At 37.7% G+C, this 21340-nt stretch overlaps 1 protein-coding gene across 1 annotated transcript in view; it reads right to left on the bottom strand.

Moving 5' to 3' along the window:
* Window positions 1-2009: 2009 nt before the first annotated feature.
* The window catches only part of mylipa (myosin regulatory light chain interacting protein a), a 31249-nt gene continuing 11918 nt past the window's right edge, over window positions 2010-21340 (bottom strand). The window contains exons 3-7 of the mRNA XM_007228520.4: window positions 15294-15479; window positions 10010-10207; window positions 8902-9066; window positions 4901-5312; window positions 2010-3372 (exon numbers count right to left, since the gene is read on the bottom strand). Of these exons, the coding sequence (XP_007228582.2) occupies window positions 3190-3372; window positions 4901-5312; window positions 8902-9066; window positions 10010-10207; window positions 15294-15479 (1144 nt within the window). The 3' untranslated portion in view covers window positions 2010-3189. The remainder of the gene's footprint in view (window positions 3373-4900; window positions 5313-8901; window positions 9067-10009; window positions 10208-15293; window positions 15480-21340) is intronic.

Raw genomic sequence — 21340 nt, 5'->3', positions numbered from 1 at the left:
TAATATTTTAAGCCTACAGTAAAACCGCAACATGTCACAACCATGATTCATTTTATAAATGGTATGTTTTGTTATTATGTTCTAGGTTGGGTCAGAACCATTATGTGCAATAAATTACCTTTTATTAGAGTATCTGAATTGTTAAATGTGTTGGAAAAAACACTTTTCAAATAAGCAATTTTTTTTCTTTCTGCTGATTTCCACTCTCTCCTCCTCTGATGTATTCCTTCTGTTTTTTAGGCTAATGATGCTCTGTTTCTCTCCCATTAAGTTCTCCTTTAACTGTATGTTGTGGGTTAGCAGTAACAGCTTCCAAATAAAAATGCCACACCTGGAATCAACTCCAGACCTTTCACCTGTTTCATTTTTGACGGATTAACGATAAAAATAAAACATAAACATATAGATAATTTGTCCAATTACTTTTGAGTCCCTGAAATAAGAAGGTTTGGTAGAAAAAGGATTGTAACTCTTAAATGAATAGGATAGTTTTGTTGAACCCCTTGAATCTAAAAGTCTACACCTAATTTCTTTTTATTTGTTTAATTTCAAAGCCAGTGTGGTGGCACGAGTCCAAATGATGAAAATGGAATCACTGCCCAAATATTTATGTAATATGTATGTAATTACTGACTCCAAGCTGCTTTGACTGTATAAAAAAGATAAATATTTTGTATTTATCTTTATACTTTTTATGTGTTGGTTAACATTGGAGTCATGAAGACGTGCAATTTCTTACAATAATTTTCTACAGGTTTTTAGTTGTAAAACTGACCCCACACATAAAGGATGTAGTGAACTTAAGGATAACCTAAGTGTTACATGAGGACAAAGAGAGTAAACCATTAATCAATCATGTTGTAGAAATTACATAAGTTGCTATTTTTTTTCACCTGCGCGTGTGTGATTGTGATTCCTTATTTTAAGTGTTGCTATTCTTGTTTTTTGGTATAAGTATTTTTTCCTGTCTTCATTTCCTCGTGTTTGTATAACTGCTTTCACATTACATAAAGGGCTTCAGACACATTGTAGATCCTTTACATAAAGCCTAAATGTAATTTGTATAGAGAGTTTTGAATATTAATGAAAGTTCTTAATTTTCATACAAAATCTGACGTTAAATCTTTTTTTCTGATTTTCTCCCATTTTTCTTCCAATTTAGCAAGGCCAATTGTCCCACCCATTAAGCTGCTTGCTACTCAACTGTATATCTCCTATTACAAGCAATGTCAAAACACAAGGAGGGTAAAGACTATCACATGCCTGCTCCTACACATGTGAAGTCAGCCACCGCCTCTTTTTTTAAATTGAGTACTGAAGGACATGAGTGATGAAGGAAATCTACCCTCCTAGAAAGAGCAAGGGCATATGTGCTCTCTCAGGGCTCTGGTAGCTGATGTGAAGCTGCATGACCGGGATGTAAACCAGCGATCTCCAAATTATAGCGGCAAATTAATTAATTGAACAACTTGTTCATTTTTTGTTTCTAATTGTTATAAGGAAAGCCCATGCCTGTAAATATTTTAAGGTTAAAATATCAATATAACATACAGTAAACGACCCAACAATTTCATAACTTCTAACATTTTGTTCCAGAAATCATGTCACAACTAGTTATATGAAATCCATTACTGTACTCTATACCCACTGGACCTCTAGTTGTATTGTGCTGAATACTATCAAATCCTCACAGCAATGCTCTAAAATTTAGTAAAAATCTTTCATAGACAGTAGAGACAGTTACTCCAACAGAAGCAAGAGAACCTTTTTTTTTTTAATCCTTAATTTTGGAAGAAACAAACAATAAACAGATGACGTGTGTGTGTGTGTGAGAATAATATTGTTTTTATTTAGGGCTCCTTTCTCTTGTGACCTCATCTGCTGGAGGTAAAACCCGCCCACAGAGTACATTCTGGAAGCTACAGTTGCAAGATATCGCTGGCGAACCAACAATGATGAAATGTTTCTAGCGCTTTATTTTCTGTAAAGGATTAAAACAAAGTCAGTGATGTGTTTAAAAATCACAACTTTATTAATACCTCTCTTGTCCAAAGAAATATAAAAGATCGACTAGATCCTACATGTACAGAGCATAGTTTTTTGCTTCAAACAAACAGAAACAAAAATCTACTTGTACATAGTGAAAAAATATCCCCTGCAGTGACTGTGCCATATATTGTGTCAGCAATAAAGAAAATAATTCCTCTTCATCTTTCAACAATAGTCTGTGCAAAGAAAGAATATGCATACCAAACACACTGTGTTACTGCTACATTAAGGCAAAGCCCTAGGAGTACTACACTTAGGAAACACCTTGGTAAAGTGACAGTGTAGAATAGACTTCTTTTTTTAAAATAAGTTTTTTTTTTTTACGTTTTCCTCACGCGTCTCCCACAAAAAATAAAACTCAAAAGCTTGTGTCAAACAGCTAGCATTGCACCGACAGACCCTCAAGTATCCTTTGCATATAAAACTGCTAGTCAGCTGCAGCTGAAGTTAGAAACAGTACAGAAGCTTCAAACAGAACAAACCACTGAACACCAGAAGAACTAGAAACTTCCTCTACTTTCCAGCCGCTCATTCAGTGTTTGGAGTCTAGTTTTGGCTCCATCAGCACTGAATATCCTCAAAATAGGACAACAGAGAGTGACCACATCCCATGTTCAATTCCTAGAACAGCACTGTACAGGTTTGTGCCCATCACGTCCCTCTTCATCAGCCTGAAAACCATTCAGATCTCAATGGATAAAAATAAAAACTAAGAGAAAAAGGAAAAATACTGCACACTTGGTTCCACAGCAAAAGAATAATATACTGAGAGTGGAAATATGACAATTAAAAAACATGAAATGCAATTAAATAAAAAGTGGGAAAAAAAAACATTCACAAAATGTTTTAAAATATGTTCACAAGCAGAAAAACTAAACAAGTGAAAGTGCACACTGTATGATATGAATCAGGAGAACATTTTGGATAGAAAGAAAAAAAAATATTCAAATTATAAAAGTACACACAGCTTTTCATCAGATCAACTGATAGAATTAAATTAAGATCGAACATACAAAACAAGTAAAAGTTGGCAGGTCTCTTCATTGGTGTTTAAGAACAGGTTTTGTGGTGGGCGTGATGCGCACCGAGTCGTAGGTAATAAAATAAAAGCTTTAGTGGAAGAGTGAACGCTGGGCTTTCTTAGGTCTGGTAGAGCTTTTCGCTGCTGGAGAAGTCTTTGCTAGTGCAGGTGTGTGTGGCCATGCCCCGGTGGATGGGCTCTGGGCTGCCGTTGCCTGTGATGGTCAGGTTCAGCAGGCTGGTGCAGGTGGGCAGGTAGACGTGCTGGATGTGCTCAACTTCTGACCGACACACTGGACACGACTGTAAAGGAGAGAGAGAGAGAGAAATGGATAAAGTCAGCATTTTCATTTCTCAGCGAAACCACTCTTCTAGACCTGATTTCTGTGGCTACATTCACATTAAAAGCCACATAGCTCAAATCCGATTTTTTGCTCATCTTGACTGTTCACATTCACAAATGTAAGTGATCTGTGTGTAATGTGAATGAATCTGTTCCTGAAACGCCTCGCATGCGCACACTGATACGTGAATAAATGTCGCCTTCTTCACCAACAACAAAAAAAACTCATTTGAGAGACGACTTGTAGTTTTATAAAAGGTGAAATGGATGCATTAGCAGCTCATATGTGGAGAATCTTTTGCTGGAGTGAAGAGTAAACAGCTGGTCTGAAGTTCATGCTCAGGTCGAGGAGGAGAAAAAAGGTCAGACTGTTTGCTTTTGCTGTTTTTACAGCTATAGCTGCACAGCTGCACCAAGAGATGTGTGGAAACGAGAGAGAAGCAGGTAGCGCATGTGTAAAAGCAAAAATACGCATGAATTCTAATTTGACCGTTCACATTCATGTTGCATGTCCATGGATTGGATATCTATGAATTACTGAATTACTACACTGTAAATCACTTTCACAAAAAAAAACTTTAAATTAAAGAATACAAAAAAAAAAACTAAACCAGAACTATGTTGTATAATACATTTTTACTTAACAAGGCCTTATTCACAAGTGTTCCCGTTTTCTCAGATCATGTAGCTAAAGTAAAGCTTAAGTATTTGCTCATTCTACCTCAGGCAACTCAAAAGAAACATGATAGATCTGTTGGATCTTTAGTAGAGATAGCGAGAAAGTAAAAGCACACAGGCCACCACAACCAAAACAGATGGGCTTCACTAGCCTTAATCCATCCTCTCCCACCCGGCTGTGAAAAATCAGCTGCTCATTACGGGGGGAATTATCAGAGACCAGTGGAAAGATTAATCCCCCGGCCCAACTTCACCATCTGCAGCAATTCAGCCACAGTTGTGCAACAGTCACATATATCATATCACAGTGACCATTATTCAATTGAAGGAGCACCCAGTCACACTGTTATTATATTCTACACATTGGTCATGCGGTTTCTGACACTGTATGACTGTATTTAGATCTATAAAAACGGATAGACATATGAGCGTTTGGCGTTTTTTCGTTTGATCCTGTTTATGTGCCAATTAAGCCTGGATCAAAACACGTATACCTCATACCTCATTTTTCATTGCCTCACTGTGCATCTATAAAAGTGGTCAATGTTTGAACCATGCAATGTAATTTTTAATCCAAGTTTATAGATAGAAGTGAGTCATATAGTGATAAAATCACATAAGCGTGCCAATTAAAGATTACTAAACAACTCCACATGGTTTGTAGCTGCTGTGTTAACTATTAAAGCATCACCAAAAATAAAAAATCTGATCAACTATTTCTGGAGTAAGAGAAATAGTGTGGCAAGAAATCATTTCTTAAAAATGTGTCACTGTGTGTTTGTGTGCAAGTGTGAGCGTGTGTGTCCTCACCTGAAGCTGTTTGGCGCAGTTCTGACAGCAGACCATGTGTCCGCAGGGACAGAAAGCTGCATCTATCTCCTCCTCACAGCACAGCATGCACAGCAGCGCCTCCCGCAGTTTCTGCAGCTTCTCCTGCAGCGCTCGGCTCTGTTGGCAGCCGCTGCAGTCTAGCACCTCCTGCTGTCCATGCGAAGGAGAGCGCGAGGACGGCGATCGACCCCCAGAGCGGGACATCAAGTCCACGATGCCGGCGTTGTAGAGCGCTCGTCTCGCGTAGTCGTACACCTCCTTTGATGTGCGGCGGATGTCGAACACATACTTCTTGCCCAGGTTGATGTTTTCGTTGAGGAACAGCGAGGCCAGGTGACCCTTGAAGTCTCGACTGTACTGCATCATTACTGCATTCGTTACTGTGTCGCATCTGTGAGAGGGAAAGAAATATACATATTTATTACTCACTCATTATCTTTTTTTTGTTTATAGGAGCAATGAGTAAGAATTGGTATTATTTTTTCCTGGGTTACCCCTATAGTGCTTTAAGCCACAACTGAAAAGAAATGCTCTACACATGCATTTCTGGACAAGCTAAGAGATAGAAAACAATCACTGCCAGTGAAAAAAAATTGTTGGCTAATGCTGAAGAGCAGGGGTCGGCAATTACGTCTTTTTTTTTATATATATATTTTTTGCTTTCTTTTTACTGCTTTTATCTCCCATCAGATACAAGTGACTGAGAGACAGTATCTGAACCAGCTGCGATGATGCAGTCGTTTATCATTAAGCTTTTGCTCAAAGTGCTGACTCAACTGAGCTGATCTGGCATCCATTAGAGATAATGGGCGAGTGGAAAGGTGATGTGCTGTATGTGTGGAAATATGAGGGGGTTGCTGATCAAAGTTCAAGTACAAAGAGCACAGACTGAGGGCAGCGGAGTAATGAAAGCCTTATCTGGAGCTAAGACGATGAGGTAAGAGTACAGAAATCTGTCTCACACATCCATATGCTCCTGACATAGTAGGGTGTGCGAAAAATTTTACGTGACTGGGGCATAGGATCATATAATTGCATAAGCAATATGAAAGGCATGTGTTAGTAGACCATATGCTGATTCAGGGATTGATCAGCAAGAAAAATCACCAAAATTCCTACAGTTGGACTATTTTTTTGAGACCGTGGGTAAAGGGGGGCAAGGTGGCTCAGTGTTTAGAGCACAGAATTATTTATTGATCATAGGGTAGTAGGTTTAATACCAAGTTTGTTAAGCTTCCACTGTATGAGCCTTCAGCAAGGACCCCAACCCTTCCCTGCACCCCAGGCTCTGCACACATGCACACTGTGGGCTTGTGTGCTCCTGATCTAGGCACGTGTGCTCACCATGTGTGAAAGTGTGCTCACTGCATAGATGGGTTAAGGGCGGAGGTCATATTCCATCTGTGCCCAACACAAATGGTGCCCGTCAGCTGTCTTTTTCTTTTTGATACATCACTTACACCCATGGGGAGGATCAAAACAAGTAGTGTTATGGATTTGTGTGTAGGACAGAGCGGTCCTTACTATCTGAGACGTGAGTTACAGAAAATACTGTAGATTTTATGTTAACAGCTCAAATTGACCGTGCCCGTCTTTAGGCATCCGTTTGACCAGCCATAAGACAGGGCAGAAGCTATATGAGGGGGCAGCAGAAGTTACGGAAGCAGTCACATGTGCCTTATGGAACCATTAAAACCCATTTTATACACATTTATGATATTCTGCTTTCTAGTAATGTAATAATTTATGTATTATTATGAAAAGGCCTAGTCTTTTGTAACTTCACTACAAATGGGTGGGGCTAAACTGTGAGAGGTTAAATAAATGTGTGTAAATGTTAAGGGTATGATATTGTACATGATCTCCAAACTTTTTGCCACATTAAAAAAAAAAACACTCTATATTGCACTCTTCTTAAAAACATTTTGTATTTGTTTTGTCATTTAACATTCAGTTACTGGTTAAGAAAAGACAAACGTTAATAGATTTGTTTTGTTATTTCTGCTAAACGTATAAAATTGTTATATTTATACTAAAAAAAAGGCATGTATATTTATGTTGTTGCAGTACTACAGTTTAGACATTTATTTAAAATAATTCAATGTTTTTTTTCATATCACCAGGAATATTGTTATTGTAATACACCCTGAAATATTGTGATATTATTTTAGGGCCATATCATCCAGCCCTAGTAAATGTGTTTGGATTTTGATATAATTTAAAATCTGATGAAGGGACAAATAGAAATACTCTAAACAACTGCACTAAATGTTTTTAAAAATATATATTTCCTATCCTTTAAAGATACCACTTTGGAGATACATGTTTTTTGTGTGACAGTGAAGTGAAGACTAGACTGTATCTGAGGGTTCAGTGTAAAAAAAAAACAAAAAACACACACATCAGGCGCATCAAGTATTGTGGAAAAAAGCACTACAGTCCTTTAAAACTTAAAAAAAATAAATAAATAAATAAATAAATAAATATATATATAAATATATATATATATATATATATATATATATATATATATATATATATATATATATATATATATATATATATATATATATATATATATATATATATACACTGATTATTTAGACCAAAATTAAAGATAATAGGATATTTGCTGGAAGAAAGAAAGGTGGTGGGAGTTTCTGCTGCATCTTGAGACACAAACATGAAAAAGCAGAGGATAATCCTGTATTTTAGAAAAGAACGAACGAAGGACTGTGGGCAGAGCAACCGCCTTCACAATGGAACAATTCAAAGGGCTGACACACTCAGTTTGCACAGAGAAACTTCATATTATAATGAGAGTGAAGGCATTAAAACAATGGAAGTGATAAGTGAAGCGATTCTCTTTATCCTAACTGTAACAATGTGCATAGCGCAGAGATTAATCTTTGCCAGCGGTTTATGAAAACAATCTGAATCCTTTCTTGGTTAATGTGTAAGAAGCTGAACATGAACAACAATAAACAGGCTAGTTCTGGGCAGAGCTGTGAGGTTCAGGGCTGTAACCACCCAGAGTGAAATGGAAATTACCAAAAGGCTTGTACAGCAGCGAACGGGGTCACGTAACAGCAGTGGCTAGATGCAGTTATCTTCAGAATTTAGTGGAGTCTTATGTAGTCTTTAAACTGGTGCTGAACACATACACATACATATACACAAAGGTTTCTAAAATAGCTCTTGACTTGGATGTATGGAACCAAGGTTCTGTAAAAATAATTCAAAAGGTTTTTTATTTACAGAAACTTACAATTCTTTAAAAACAGCTCATTCACTGAAAGGTTCCTCAGGGTTTGTTCATAAATTGCTCACATATGGAAACTGGTTGCCTTAGCAACACCAAATATGCAGGTATATTACTAGAGAGAGTGTTGGACCCTTAACATTTATGAACTTAGTTGGTTAGAGTCAAGTCTCAACTGAAAACATCAATACCCAACTTATAACAGTGAAGCTATATTTTAAACTAGCGCTGCACTATTTATCCATCATCATCATGAACAGGATGTGGGTGACCGGGTCAGCAGATAATGTTATCTAATAAGCTAATAGGATTCTTCAGGTGACATTCAGGGATGCTTCACGATATTAACTCCCATGTTTACACAAGCTGTTGGTGTAAAATTACATCACAAACACAGCGCAACCTGTTGTGGTTTGTAGTGACTATACACAGTAACTATAGCACATAGCACAGACAAGAAGTGAGCAGGATTTAGAGTTCAGGTTTTGATTAATATATTAAGTTTTAGTTTTTCTACCTTTATTAGAAAGTTTCTTTACAGTTTATCTAAATTTTATGTGTCTTTATGAATGTAGAAAAATAAATGTGCTCTTGTTTAGTGCAGACCTCTTTTGCTGTTATAACAACAAAAAAAAATGTAAAGGACTTGTACTAATGTAACCTCCCGTGTGTGTGTGTGTGTGTGTGTGTGTGTACATGCATATGGGGTTTAGCTCACCTGTAGAAGGCGTGCGTCTCTGTGATTGCTCTGTACAGGCCGCTGGCCGCTCTGTTGCTGATTAGCTTAAAGAGAAGGACCACGCTGTCGCTGGTTTCCTTTGTGACCGTCAAATATACGCTCTTCCCTGACTGAGTGGCTATTTGTATTATAGGATAGGATATCCTGCAGAGAGAGGGGAAAACCACACAGCATTAGACCTGAATAGACGCAGGTGTTCATCAGGCATCATTTATACAGCTATTAACAGAAATAAGTGATACAAACAAGGACAGTTCTTTATTGGACTTTTTCCTACACTGGTTTAAAATCTGCTAGTCTTGTTTAATCAATCATTCTTTACATTTATGTAATTTATATATAAAATTTCAAGTATTTTGTCTGCGCTACTGGAGCATGCATTCGATGTGCATTTCTTCTTAAAACCTACTAAGGCAGTTTCAACGAAGCTTTTGATGTACAAAAACAGCTTCTGATTGTTTGAGGTCTGTTCAATTAACAAATACATTAGGATAGATAACTTTAAGAGCAAAGATTTTAAAATCATGTCATTCTAACATACACATGTTAGGACAATGGGGTCAATAAAGCCCAATTTTCCATTACATAAAAATTTACAAAAATGTCCCTGCAGTAGTAACCTCAAGGGAAAGTCTGCAGAACCTCAATTAAGGAATATATTTGAACCTGAAGGATCACACTGTTCTTTTGAGGGTACATCTGCACTTAATGTACAATGCATTTGTATCACACCTTTTTAGAAGAGTATACTGTATACACCATTTGCTGTGGACTTCTTATTAAACCTGTAAAAGGCTGTGTAATATTTCTTCACATTTTTAAACTGGACATTTTCTAAAACAATTAAATTGGTAAAACTTTAAGCGTATCTCTAAGTAATGTTCACACAGCATAACCTGCCTCTCACGGCTGACACAGATTCATATGAACCAGCAGACTGCACTTTGCTCTGTATTTTCTTTTTTTTTTTTTATCAGTATGTGCTCTGGATGCTCCCTGCTCCTACTCGGCCAACAGCAGTCAAGACCCATTTCACAAGTGTGTGTGAAGAATGCTGTACATGAGGCTGTGGTGCTTTTTTGTGTACCTGTTGACCAGACTGAAGTCTTCCCTGCAGACCGCAATGCCCTCTGGTCCGATTCCGATCGCCAGTCTCTGCCCCTCTGCATCCCGGGCCCAGTGCCACTCTACCCCATAATGCTCCAGAGAGGAAACAAGCTGCAGGGCCTGATACTCCACTGAACCCTGACTAACACCCTCCAGAGCCTGGTGCCGTGCTATTATACTGAAAACAAAAACACAAAAGACACAGAGGATAAGATATTGACCTAAGGGTGGTTGATATGGGTAAAATTAATGGATAAATCTGGGCAGCAAAAAGCAGGACCACATTCCACTGTTTAAAATCGTATTAAGCAATTTTGGAGCATTTTATTTGGACATTCATACTGACAAATGGCAAGATAAAACAGATTCAAATTTATTAAGAAAGGAGCAAAAAAACTGCAAAAATGCAAATGCAAGTTTTTTGTGTAAGAGCAAGAGAGTGAGATCAAAGTTCTCATGTTATCTACGCATTATTATTGCCCTTCCTTCGAGCACTTTCGATTCTGGTAGGTACTGATAACTGCACACTGACAGGAAAAATAAATAAATAAATAAATAAATAAAAACTCTGCAAGACCTGCCATTACACTCTTAAACGTGAACTTTATTAAGTTTTTTATTGGCCTCAAACACATCACCTTCAATAACTTCAACATTCATTTGCTTCCCAATAGGTAAAGTATATTGAGCAAGATATTCAAGTGGTTTTAGTACACAATGAACTGCTAACAAATGAGTCAAACTTTCAAGAGAACTGGCTGAGAAAGTGCTGGCTCTTTATTTTCTTTCTATTTATTCACTTTTGTACACAAATTCTCTTAAATTCTTTTGGTCAAAGCATTTCAATTTGATAATACTTAAATAACATATAATAATCCAAAAGTAACACTGTAAGAAGCAACTTTAAAATCAATCTCTTTCTGTACTTTAGCAATTTTATCCTTAATCCAGCTCATATCTTGGATGTAATCTACCCAAGTAAGAGAGCATACTTTAAAAAGAGAAACCAAAAAAAGAAAGAGAAAGGAGGAAAGAAAAAAGTGACATGTCGACAAGTTTTTCTGCCCCGAACATCCTGTAGGTGTTGAAAAATCACTTTGCTACAAACAACAGCCAGCAATACATTATTCAGCCTGCTCTCTCGCTCTCGCTTTCTCTGTGTGCGCACCCTAGGCAAAGCTCCAGCTTTCACAGTCAGCACCTTCACACGAACATCTGCCCTAGAACAGCGCTGGAGCAGAGAGGAAAGAGCGCAAAATCATTCCCAGAGTGCACTGCAGCCACAGCTGAGCCAAAGCATATCTACAGCGGCTTCAGATTAACACACTAATCTCATCAGAAGCAGCAGAATCCCTGCAGCCTGTAAGGTAACCGCTGAATTCAGCGCTTTCATATTTAAGCCACTTTGAATTAGAATGTAGGCCATGTTTTAAAAGGCTAACCTCCAGTAAGACACTCTACACATGTAGACACTCTTCTTATTGAATTTAGTCAAATGGGTCATCACAGGATCATCTTCACAGCTAATTAAACATTACGCTTCGTCTTCTTCGGGCAACTGTAAACAGGCACGCATCTCCAGGGCACGTGGGCTTATGTTTTATTATACATGGTTCAACACAAGGATTGTGTACGTAAGAAGGAACAGTGATTAATCAGTCCCGTCTTAGCCATAGCATAGCTTTAAATAACTGTGCTAGCACAGCATAACGAAGGCTGAACATGGAAAGAACACCAAAATTGTCACAAGAAGAGAGGGTCCAAAACAGGGTCCAAAACAGCAGAACAAGACCATTATGAATTATACACAACCTTCTACAAGGCCTATGATTGTGTTGGTACACCTCAAGAGGATTGCTATTATAGAGTGATCATAGCCCATGACTAATATTACCTCTATTAGAAAAACAAAATACTACTTAGAATAATATAAAATGGAATAGAAATTGACCCTAACCTCTATTTTCTACATCAGGATTTTAGAATACACAACACCACTACTGAGAACTGGAATTATGCCCAATAAGTTTTCTCTCAATTAGAAAATCAGGATTACTGCATAAAACATACTCATTGGGGGCATTTGTTTTATGAATATAGCCCTGATAAACATTTTTATAAAGGCAAAAAAGGCACACAATTATAGGTCACATAAATAGTCCCAAATAACTATTACCTCAAAAGGAGGGTCACTAATAAGCATTTATAGAAAAACAGGACTACCACCTAGAACACTATTAAAGGAAACAGAATGTAATAACCATTTCCCATGTGAAAAAAGAGAAGATAAAGGACAGTACAGAGAACACAATTTTACCTACACATAGAACTGTGCAATACGATGATATTTTATCTTATCATGATAAATTTGCCTCATTGTATTGACAATGTTTTAAAGCATTTTAAGGAACAATTAAATTTGTAAATTAAATTTACATTTTATTTACATTTTATTACAGTGTAAAACAATCCTGTTAAATGAGATGGTGGGCAGCAAAATTGAACACAAATAACTACACTATGCATGAAACAGTATTTAAATATCAGTTTTTTTAAGAATCTGCCACCACTGATGTGTGTGAAAACATGGTGGTAAATACTGTACATCATGACATCATATTTTAACCCTATCGCCCAGCTCTACCTATACACCAATAAGAAAATTAGGCACACCATTATACAAAACAGAAACCAGCCCTGATTATTCCTAATCATGTTCCCTCCACTTAAAATCAGGAGCACTCAGAAGATCTAAACATACTATTTATAGAAGACACAATTGCTCCTAATCACTGTTCACCAAAATGGAAAGCAAAGACCACCAATTAGAACACAAGAGAAACGGTCTAGGCCACAAAAATAGTCCTAATCACCATTCCTGACTTTAGGAGGCAGGACACTTGTTGTAGAGGACAGAAATTAGCATTACACTGAGATAAGCATTTTACTTATCTCAGAGCTAGAGTTCTCTCTAAATTTAGACTATTACAAAAACTGTACAGGTCCCAAAAACATGTGCACTGGCATAGTGAACATATCTTAGGGGAAAAATATGATGAGTAGAAAGAGGCACCATTGAGTGAGAAAAAAAAAATATCCAGAGACCTGGACTCTGACCCTTCAGAATTAAATCCAACATGTGGTTTACAGAGTGTTTGAAGTGGAGGTAACAGAGCTTGCTAAATGATTAAACATTTACCGCCAACAAGCGTTCATAAAATAGGTTTCATTGCCTTTTTTATACCATGATGACTACAGTCCTCCTGACTGGAAAATAAAATTTCACAAAGCAAAACAGTGTCATAATAAGAGTATGCTTTTCCAAGAAGTCATTTCAGGAATAATTTGATTTCAGATTAAACTTATAAATAAAATCTGGCAGAATTTCATTAGATTAGGTCATTCATTACCTAACCAAGTCTATATATAGATCCTAAACAAAGGGCTGTTTGGTGGAATGGGGATTATAACTAGCTCAGAGCCAACAAGCCAGGTTTGTTTGCACATAAACACAGTGGATTAGCTCCCAGTCAGAGAGCTTTAGGAAGACCTGGTGTTGGTAAAACATTGTTGTGCTTGGATGGCAATGCCCTTTGACCTCGCACAAACATACTGCTGCTTTCTTTGGCCCTCTCCCAATGGCCACTGCTCTAACGGAACTTTCCCCACTCAAACTCACTCTATAATAAGAAAGAATCTCTTTATAAATAGTGAATATTTATATTGTACTGCAACCAGAATGGTCTAATCTTTAAACTTTGGTTAAACCAGATGAACCAGGTTTTGGATTTATAAGGAACTGCGAGCCAACTTGCAAGTTTAACTTTCAATGAATATATTTGATGATTTAAAAAGGCTACTACAACCAAAGAGCACATGGAAAACGTGGCCCTTCCAACAAGCTGAAAGTAGTAAAAATACTACAGAAAGTAAAAAACTACAGCCAAATTTGTTGTCTTGATTCTCATTCAAAATTAAAAATCATTAAAAGTTACTTCAACGTTAAATCGATAACATGTTTTTGCTATTGTGTTCTATTAGTTACAGCTTCTCGCTAACAGGCACACGTAATAGAAGTTAGACTAATATATAGCTTCCGACTCACACAACCACAAATGGACAAGAGGAAGTTGTGGTTTGTCTACTCCTTCCTACACTTCCCTGTCTGTCTTACTCCACAACCAACAGCTCAGATCTACTGCTGTTGTTGTGTTTTACCACAAATCTACAGGTTTCAGTTACTATCCTACACCTGCTAGCCTAGCGTTAGTCGAGGCTTTATTTGCACTGACAGCAGTGTCTGTTTGCCTTTAGTAGGTGCACTGCAGTGCACTGTAGTGCAGCGTGTGAGGAATGTTGTTTTTGCATCCGAGAGAGACCATTGGAATGTGTGTCAAAAAGCTGGCGAGGTTACATTCGTTCCTTCGACAACTGGTAAGACGCAAGGCATGATTGGGATGGGCAAAGAATTCCAGAGAAGCCGATGGGAAAATCCTGCTTCCAGATAATCTAATGTCCTAGAGGGATGCTAAAATTAGACCCGTCATGATAATTACGTCATTGATTTATTGTACAATGTAAACATAACCTCAATCATTTTTGCTGACCTCAGTATTGAATGTTCTGTTTTTCTTAGTAGCCTATTAAACATTTTACATTTCAAGCAATTATGTGGACTGTGTGTTGTCTGCATTGTTTTTTATTTATGTAAAGAGTTTCAGTATTAATTGTTAAACCCTTTAATTAAAACAAAATCAAAACAAAACAAATAATTAATCTCACCATCATATGAAACTCAAACTGCCCTTTACATCATATGAATGAATGTTAACGGACAAATCTCAAATAATTTTAAAGAATTTCTTATGTTACATGTTAACTGATGTATGAATGGCTTTGTTTACTTGTTTGGGAGAAATATTAAAAAGAAGGGGGTGAATAGCAAACAATACTAACAATACTATGGAAAACATTTTATACAAATAATAAAATATATAGATATAAATCCAACAAGCAATCATGTGGTTACAGCTTGTAATTACGTTAATTAACTGGCTTCCTATAATATGAGTGATGAGTAGTTTGAATATGAAGGCCTATTTTTAGATAGGAAGCTTTTTTGAAAAACACAGTAGCTAATATTTAACCTGCAGTTTAATTGCCAAGAAGTTTCTACAAAAAAAAAAAAAAAAAAGTAGTTTTGGAATTTTAAAAGGACATTAGAGTGCTATTAGCATGGTAACAGTCATTCATAGTGATGTTACCTGTTAACTGTGGCCTGGTCGGGTTCTTTTCCACACAGTTCGGTGTACCAGTACTTGGCTGTGTTCTGGTTGTAGTCTCCAAACTCAGCCTGAGCCAGAAGAGCGCTCAGCTCCTCGGCCTGTTCCGAGCCCATCCGCAGGTGACCACGGTGCAGATCCTCTTTCACATGCATGAAGAACAGGTGCCTACAGAAAGAGAAAACAGAAAGAGAGAGAGAAAGAGAGAGTAATTAGGAGGAACAGGTGGCTGACTGAGACTGGTGAACATATGCATAAGGTCAGCTGGCCAGTGAGAAAAAGAACAATAATACTATTAGAAAGACAAATAGAACAAAAACTTTGATCTATTTGTCTTTCTAATAGTATTATCTGTTCTCACACAATGAAACATGCCCATCCCAATACAGCCCAGCATGAAACAAAACCACAGAATCCCTACTTTCACTACAGCTGAGCCAAAAAGCAGAAATGAGTCTTTATTGTTCCTTGGGCGCCTAATTTCACTTTTCACAACTACACACGCTAAACAGAGGCTGTTTCATAACCCCTTTCTCATTTGTGTGCGCAAGCATGTGGCGGGAAAGCACCTCCCACAGCTAACTCTCACAGACCCTCATGTGTGTTATCAGCGCTAGAGAGTGGAGCTGAAGGCAAACCTGCTGCTGTACTCCAACACAACGCCGCAGCAGAGTGCTCCACAGTGATAAGCCTGCGTTACCCCCTCCCCTGCAGCACTCTACCACCCTAAATTAAGAGCTTTAAAACGAATTAAGGCCAGTAGTAAAACAACAGGTACACCTTCAAATTAAAGTTTAAAATTATTCAACAAAGTTAATTAAAATACACAACATGCAGACTCAAGTTCCCCACAAAACATTAATTCCTTTCTTACTAAAATTAAAAAATCACAGGCCATTTCTCAATTCTGTTTCTAGTTTATACGGGCTATATATTACACAGTGTACAGCAACAGTTTAGTTTTCATTTTCATAATACTACTAATGATTTAATACTTTATTTTTTTCTAAATAGCATCAACAAATTAAGGGGCCCATTATTTTTGTTATTTTATTTGTACATATACTCATACCATGGCAATATAAAGACATGCACAGCCTTTTTACATAAAAGCATGCACAGCACTGTTACATTCATCATTAATCCTTACTCTCTTAAAAACAGGGAAGAAGTATGTGTTTAACCATTTAAAATGGCTCTTTGTCTGGATACTGATAGTTATTGATGTATGCATTACAATATACATAAATAAATGGATCTATAGCACCCAAATAAGCACTACGCTACAGTGCTAGAGTATAAAGTTTAAAACCCGACAGAACTCTTCATGACAAGTAAGATAAATGGATGCTGCTGTTAATCTCCACTCTTGGGGCAGTTGCATTGTGTTCTGATTCTTGCAGTACCTTCAGCATTTGTTCTTCTATCAGACAGAGGTAGAGAGGGAAATCCACTCATATGGGCCAATAAAAGCACTGGAGGAGCGGGTGGGCCCTCTTTCCTCATAAGAACATGCATTAGAAATCAGATCATTTCCTGCCAATCAACAGAGGCCCCCAATTTGAATTCCTTCAGTGATGATATCAGGAATGGAGGCATGTTTTCCGGTTCTTATCCAGTTGGAGGAGTGATTGCGTCTGCCAAAAGCAACTGCTGCTAGCCCATCAGAATTGAGGAACTCAGGGGGAGTGATGAATAAGAGAGAACAGGGAACAAATGAAGGAACAACAAACACAAAAAAAAATGTAGGCAGGAATCATGTAGCTGGCCAAAACTTTGATACAAAGATTCGGATGGAGTGTGATTTGTTTAATTATTGTAGGGATACAGAAAACCAGTAAATTAACTGCGAAACCAAACTTTTCTTGCCAACAGCTTTCAGTTTAAGGTTTCCAATTAAAACCCACACTGTGAATGTGAAACTTCATTAGGTCCATCAATCTTAACCTACCCAAAACTGTCAAAAACTGTATAGTGGGCCGAGGTCTGATTCTTGGCACAATACAGGTTACACAGTTCAGTTCAGAGATGCTTCATTTCCTTCTCTTTCCTCTTTGTGCTCTGTCTATTTCTCATGTTGGAGGACTGGAAAGATGAGGCAGTGACTCAGGTATTTGCGTGCTGGTTACTCATCGTCCAGCAGCTTTTCCAGGATCCTGAAACGCTTCTTTAGTTTAGTGCTGGAACTGCAAGGCTAATGTAGCTAATGAATAATGCAAGCCGATTCTCTACCGACCAGTACTGTGTAAACTGAACACTGAAAACATCTAACAGTGTAGAGTTGTTCTGTAATCTTCAAAATAGGTTAGATGTAATACTAGACAGGGATGTGTATTGCAAGAACCTGGAAATACAGAATGAATTGGGATGCAGGAGCTATGATTCAACATGTAGTGTTACTGTGTTACTTATTATCTTTGAATATATACTTATCATTAAAATGGATACAAGATATTCAAGAGTATCAATAATTTTCTTACACCCAAGACTACTAAAATAACTAATTGTGGCCTCAAAACACTGAATAAAATGCTGTTATCTACAAAATATGATTTTTGGCCAGAACACTATAAAATTCCATCTAATCAAACATAGCTGCTGTTTACGATCAGTGGGACCACTCCGCTCTTGGCACTTCTGAGCCAGTAAAGCATGATGGGAAGGTAAAGCCCAGCTGTGAGGTGTCCCGCTCTTTTACCCCCTCAAGACCCATCAGAGGCGACACTTTCTTCATAAAACAAACCGAAGCATATCAGCTCACGCCGACAAAAGCTGCAGCCGGCTAAATATTGACTTTGGACGAAAAGGGAACGTGCTGGAATAATGGACGAGAGAAAGAACAAGTCTAAAACAAAAACAGAAGATGTTGGGGACGCATACTACTCATGCAGGCGTGGAAAAATAAACACAGCACAGCGAGACAAAGGCGTTCCGAGCCAGGCCGAGAGAGCTACCTCCCCACATCAGAGAGCTGCACTCATGTGATGAGCTACCTGCAGGCCAAACAAAGCAGACTGGAGAGGGAGGAGGGAGAGAGAGAGAGGTTACTGTCGGTTACAGGCGCGCTAACACACACACACACACACACACACACACACACACACACAGATAGAACAAGAGCCACTGGTTCAGTCCTGTGCTTTATCGCAGTAATCTTAGACTCACAGCCGCTCGGAGGCAGACACACACATCACGTAATCATACCATAAACAGCACCTACTGTGCACATTTGTTCAAAAGGTTACTACAGTTCAGAAATGCTCATTTGTTTCCAATTCCAGTTCATTTTGTTCTAGATCAAGAGTTTCTATTTTTATACATCATTTTTTACTTTAATGAGATTATTATTTATAAAATTATTTTCTGGCACAAAGTAAACAATGTAAAGATTAACTATATATTTTGTAATATTTTGTATATTAAACACTTTACATTATAGAAGCATTTACCAAACATTTAAACAAAAGGTCATTTTTATATAAAATATAATTGTTTACACAACTGTTTAAGTCAACAAAAAGGGTGCTATTATTTGACCATACCTGTTTTTTAAAGTGTTGTTTTATTTACTTTTTCATTTTGTGTTTACAAGGAAAACTAGAAATATCTTGTATTTTTATTTTTGACAATTTATTTTCACAATGAATTAAAATCTATTTACACTGATTTCCAACTCAAGTTAAAGCCTTTTGTCTTTTCCTATAAAGCTGCAATTCCAGAAATACAAGATGAACCAATCAAAGACAGCAATGATGTGCAAATAAGAATTAAAAATGACAAAACATTTTTGAGTAACCAAAATAAACAGACAGCTATTAATTGTAAACATGTTGTAAATAGTATTTGTGTATTAGATAAATAAGAATCATTTTATTGCCTTGGGAAATGTTTTAATCTAGAAAAACAGGCTAAAAACAATAAGAGCTAACAGCACACCATTAAACACAGGAACAAAAAAAAAAAGATTGAAAAGTGTACGTTTTCCTCCCACACAGTTTTAACGGTTAAGTGCTCTGACCTCAGCCCCCTTAACTTTAACTGCAGCCTTATATGGAGAACGTTCAGCAGCTCGGCCAGCGTGGTCAGAACACACAGAGTGAAATTCCAGCTGCTCTGCTCGACACATGCAGCCCCAGCTCTGATACAGCAACACACAATAAGCCAGTGTGCCCCCACAAATCCTTCACACTGAAGCCATAAAAGCACACTTGGGCTGTGGGCTGCTGACTCAGTATTAGCAAGCCAATAGTCAGAGCAGGCTAGATGATAACAGGTGTGCCCCAGCCTCTGTGTCAGCGGCTCTGCCTGCTCTTTTAGAAAGTGCCAACCCAGTCTGAGGGGTCTTAATTTGTGCGCGCACACGAGATAACTTAGCATGACCATAATTTAGCATGACTTTCCCTTTTAATTATTTCTCATGTTATTCACTGATGTGTTATACAAGGTTTGTTTTTATATTATAAACTGCTGTAAAGTAAATAAATGTGCCGTATTGGCAGTTAGCTCTTAGAGGCATAGCAAACTTATTCCCTGCTGGACTAGCGCATGTGCTAGAGTGATGGGTTTGTACAGAGTACATCTTATGGGTGTTAATGTAAAAAGTCAAGACTGTGACATAACAGTTTTGGTGTATTTAAAATGGCCTGTTTTATAGCTCTGTTTTAGTTCTTTTGGATTTATTTGTACAGTAGGACAACAGAATTTAAGATTAATTTCCACATACTAAATTCTCATTACTGAACTATACACCAAGGAAATTGCAGTTTGACATTACAGGGCTTTAACCCAATAACAGATCTTGTGAACTGGGAAGATTGTTCAGTTTCCAAGAATAACCATTTTAAGGCTATATAGTAAAATATTATCATTCCAATTTGAAGTTCCTTAACAGAATTCATAAACAAATGTACCCCATAAGAACCATTTAACCAGAATTTTAAGAATTAAAAATCAGGAGGACAAACGGAAGGGCTTATACGAACTGATTTGATGCCGCTTTTAAAAGGAATAGTTCAAGTGAAATCTCCCATTTTGCAGTGTGTGTGTATATATATATATATATATTTATTTATTTGGCTTACACTACTTACGTAATGTATGGATATGTAAGCCATTTCTTCAAACAAGCATATTTTTAAAAACGCACAACTTGATTAAAGGCTTAAGCCTGCTTAGACTTTCATTAAAGCAATCTTTAATACAGAACAGAGGATGTACCAAACAGTGCCTGTATGCTGCATGTTCTTGTGCTTGTGACTTACACACAGGAAATGGTGATGTCAGCAATCTCCGTTACAGCTCAACCCTCATTACACTGGAATATAAAAAAAACCCCAAGACTCTTCAAGCAGTAAGAAATGAGTGAGTTTTGAATTGCAGGAGCAGATGGAGATATTGGGGGGTGGTGGGTTTGTAGAGCAGAGTTACTTTACACTAGTCCCACTTTTTCCCCCAAATTCTGCAGAGCCTCCTCTGAAAAGTCATCTCTTCAGATGCGTGATCAAAATAATTGGAATTAATACTCAGTTCCGTGAACATGAAGTCTTTTGTGTGATCACACTTCCACCTCAAACACAGGCCACCTGACGCACTTCCACATCCCCAACAGCTGGGGGTCTGTTTGATATGCAAATGGTAGGAAAGAGGAGGAGGGATGGATGGGCTGAAAGCTGACAATTCTTCCACACTGTTGAGTTTCTTCAGGAGATCAAAACCCTGAAACAAGTTCCCTAAGATATAACAAGCTACACATTTAGAGTGAAATAGGACAGGCCTGCTGTATGATTCAACAGGAGATCAGCTCAGTGTGTAAAACCAGACGATTCTTCCATCTTTGTTCTGGTGGGCTTCGCTCTTTATGGGCTCGGTTACAGCCAGAGCTATCGTGGCAGACTCGTCAAATGTCAGGCCCATGCCGCGGAACAACAAAACAAAAGTTTCTCTCAAATGAAACCAAAAGCTTTTGCCTAGAGACGGCGAGCAGTCAGCCAATCAGCACAGTGCGCACACACACCTCGCCGGCTGCGCTC

The sequence above is a fragment of the Astyanax mexicanus genome, chromosome 3 (assembly GCF_023375975.1).
Source record: "Astyanax mexicanus isolate ESR-SI-001 chromosome 3, AstMex3_surface, whole genome shotgun sequence".
In the NCBI taxonomy this organism is placed as follows: Eukaryota; Metazoa; Chordata; class Actinopteri; order Characiformes; family Acestrorhamphidae; genus Astyanax; species Astyanax mexicanus.
Note: the sequence above shows the minus strand (reverse complement) of the source record. Positions and strands in the feature narration are given on the sequence as shown.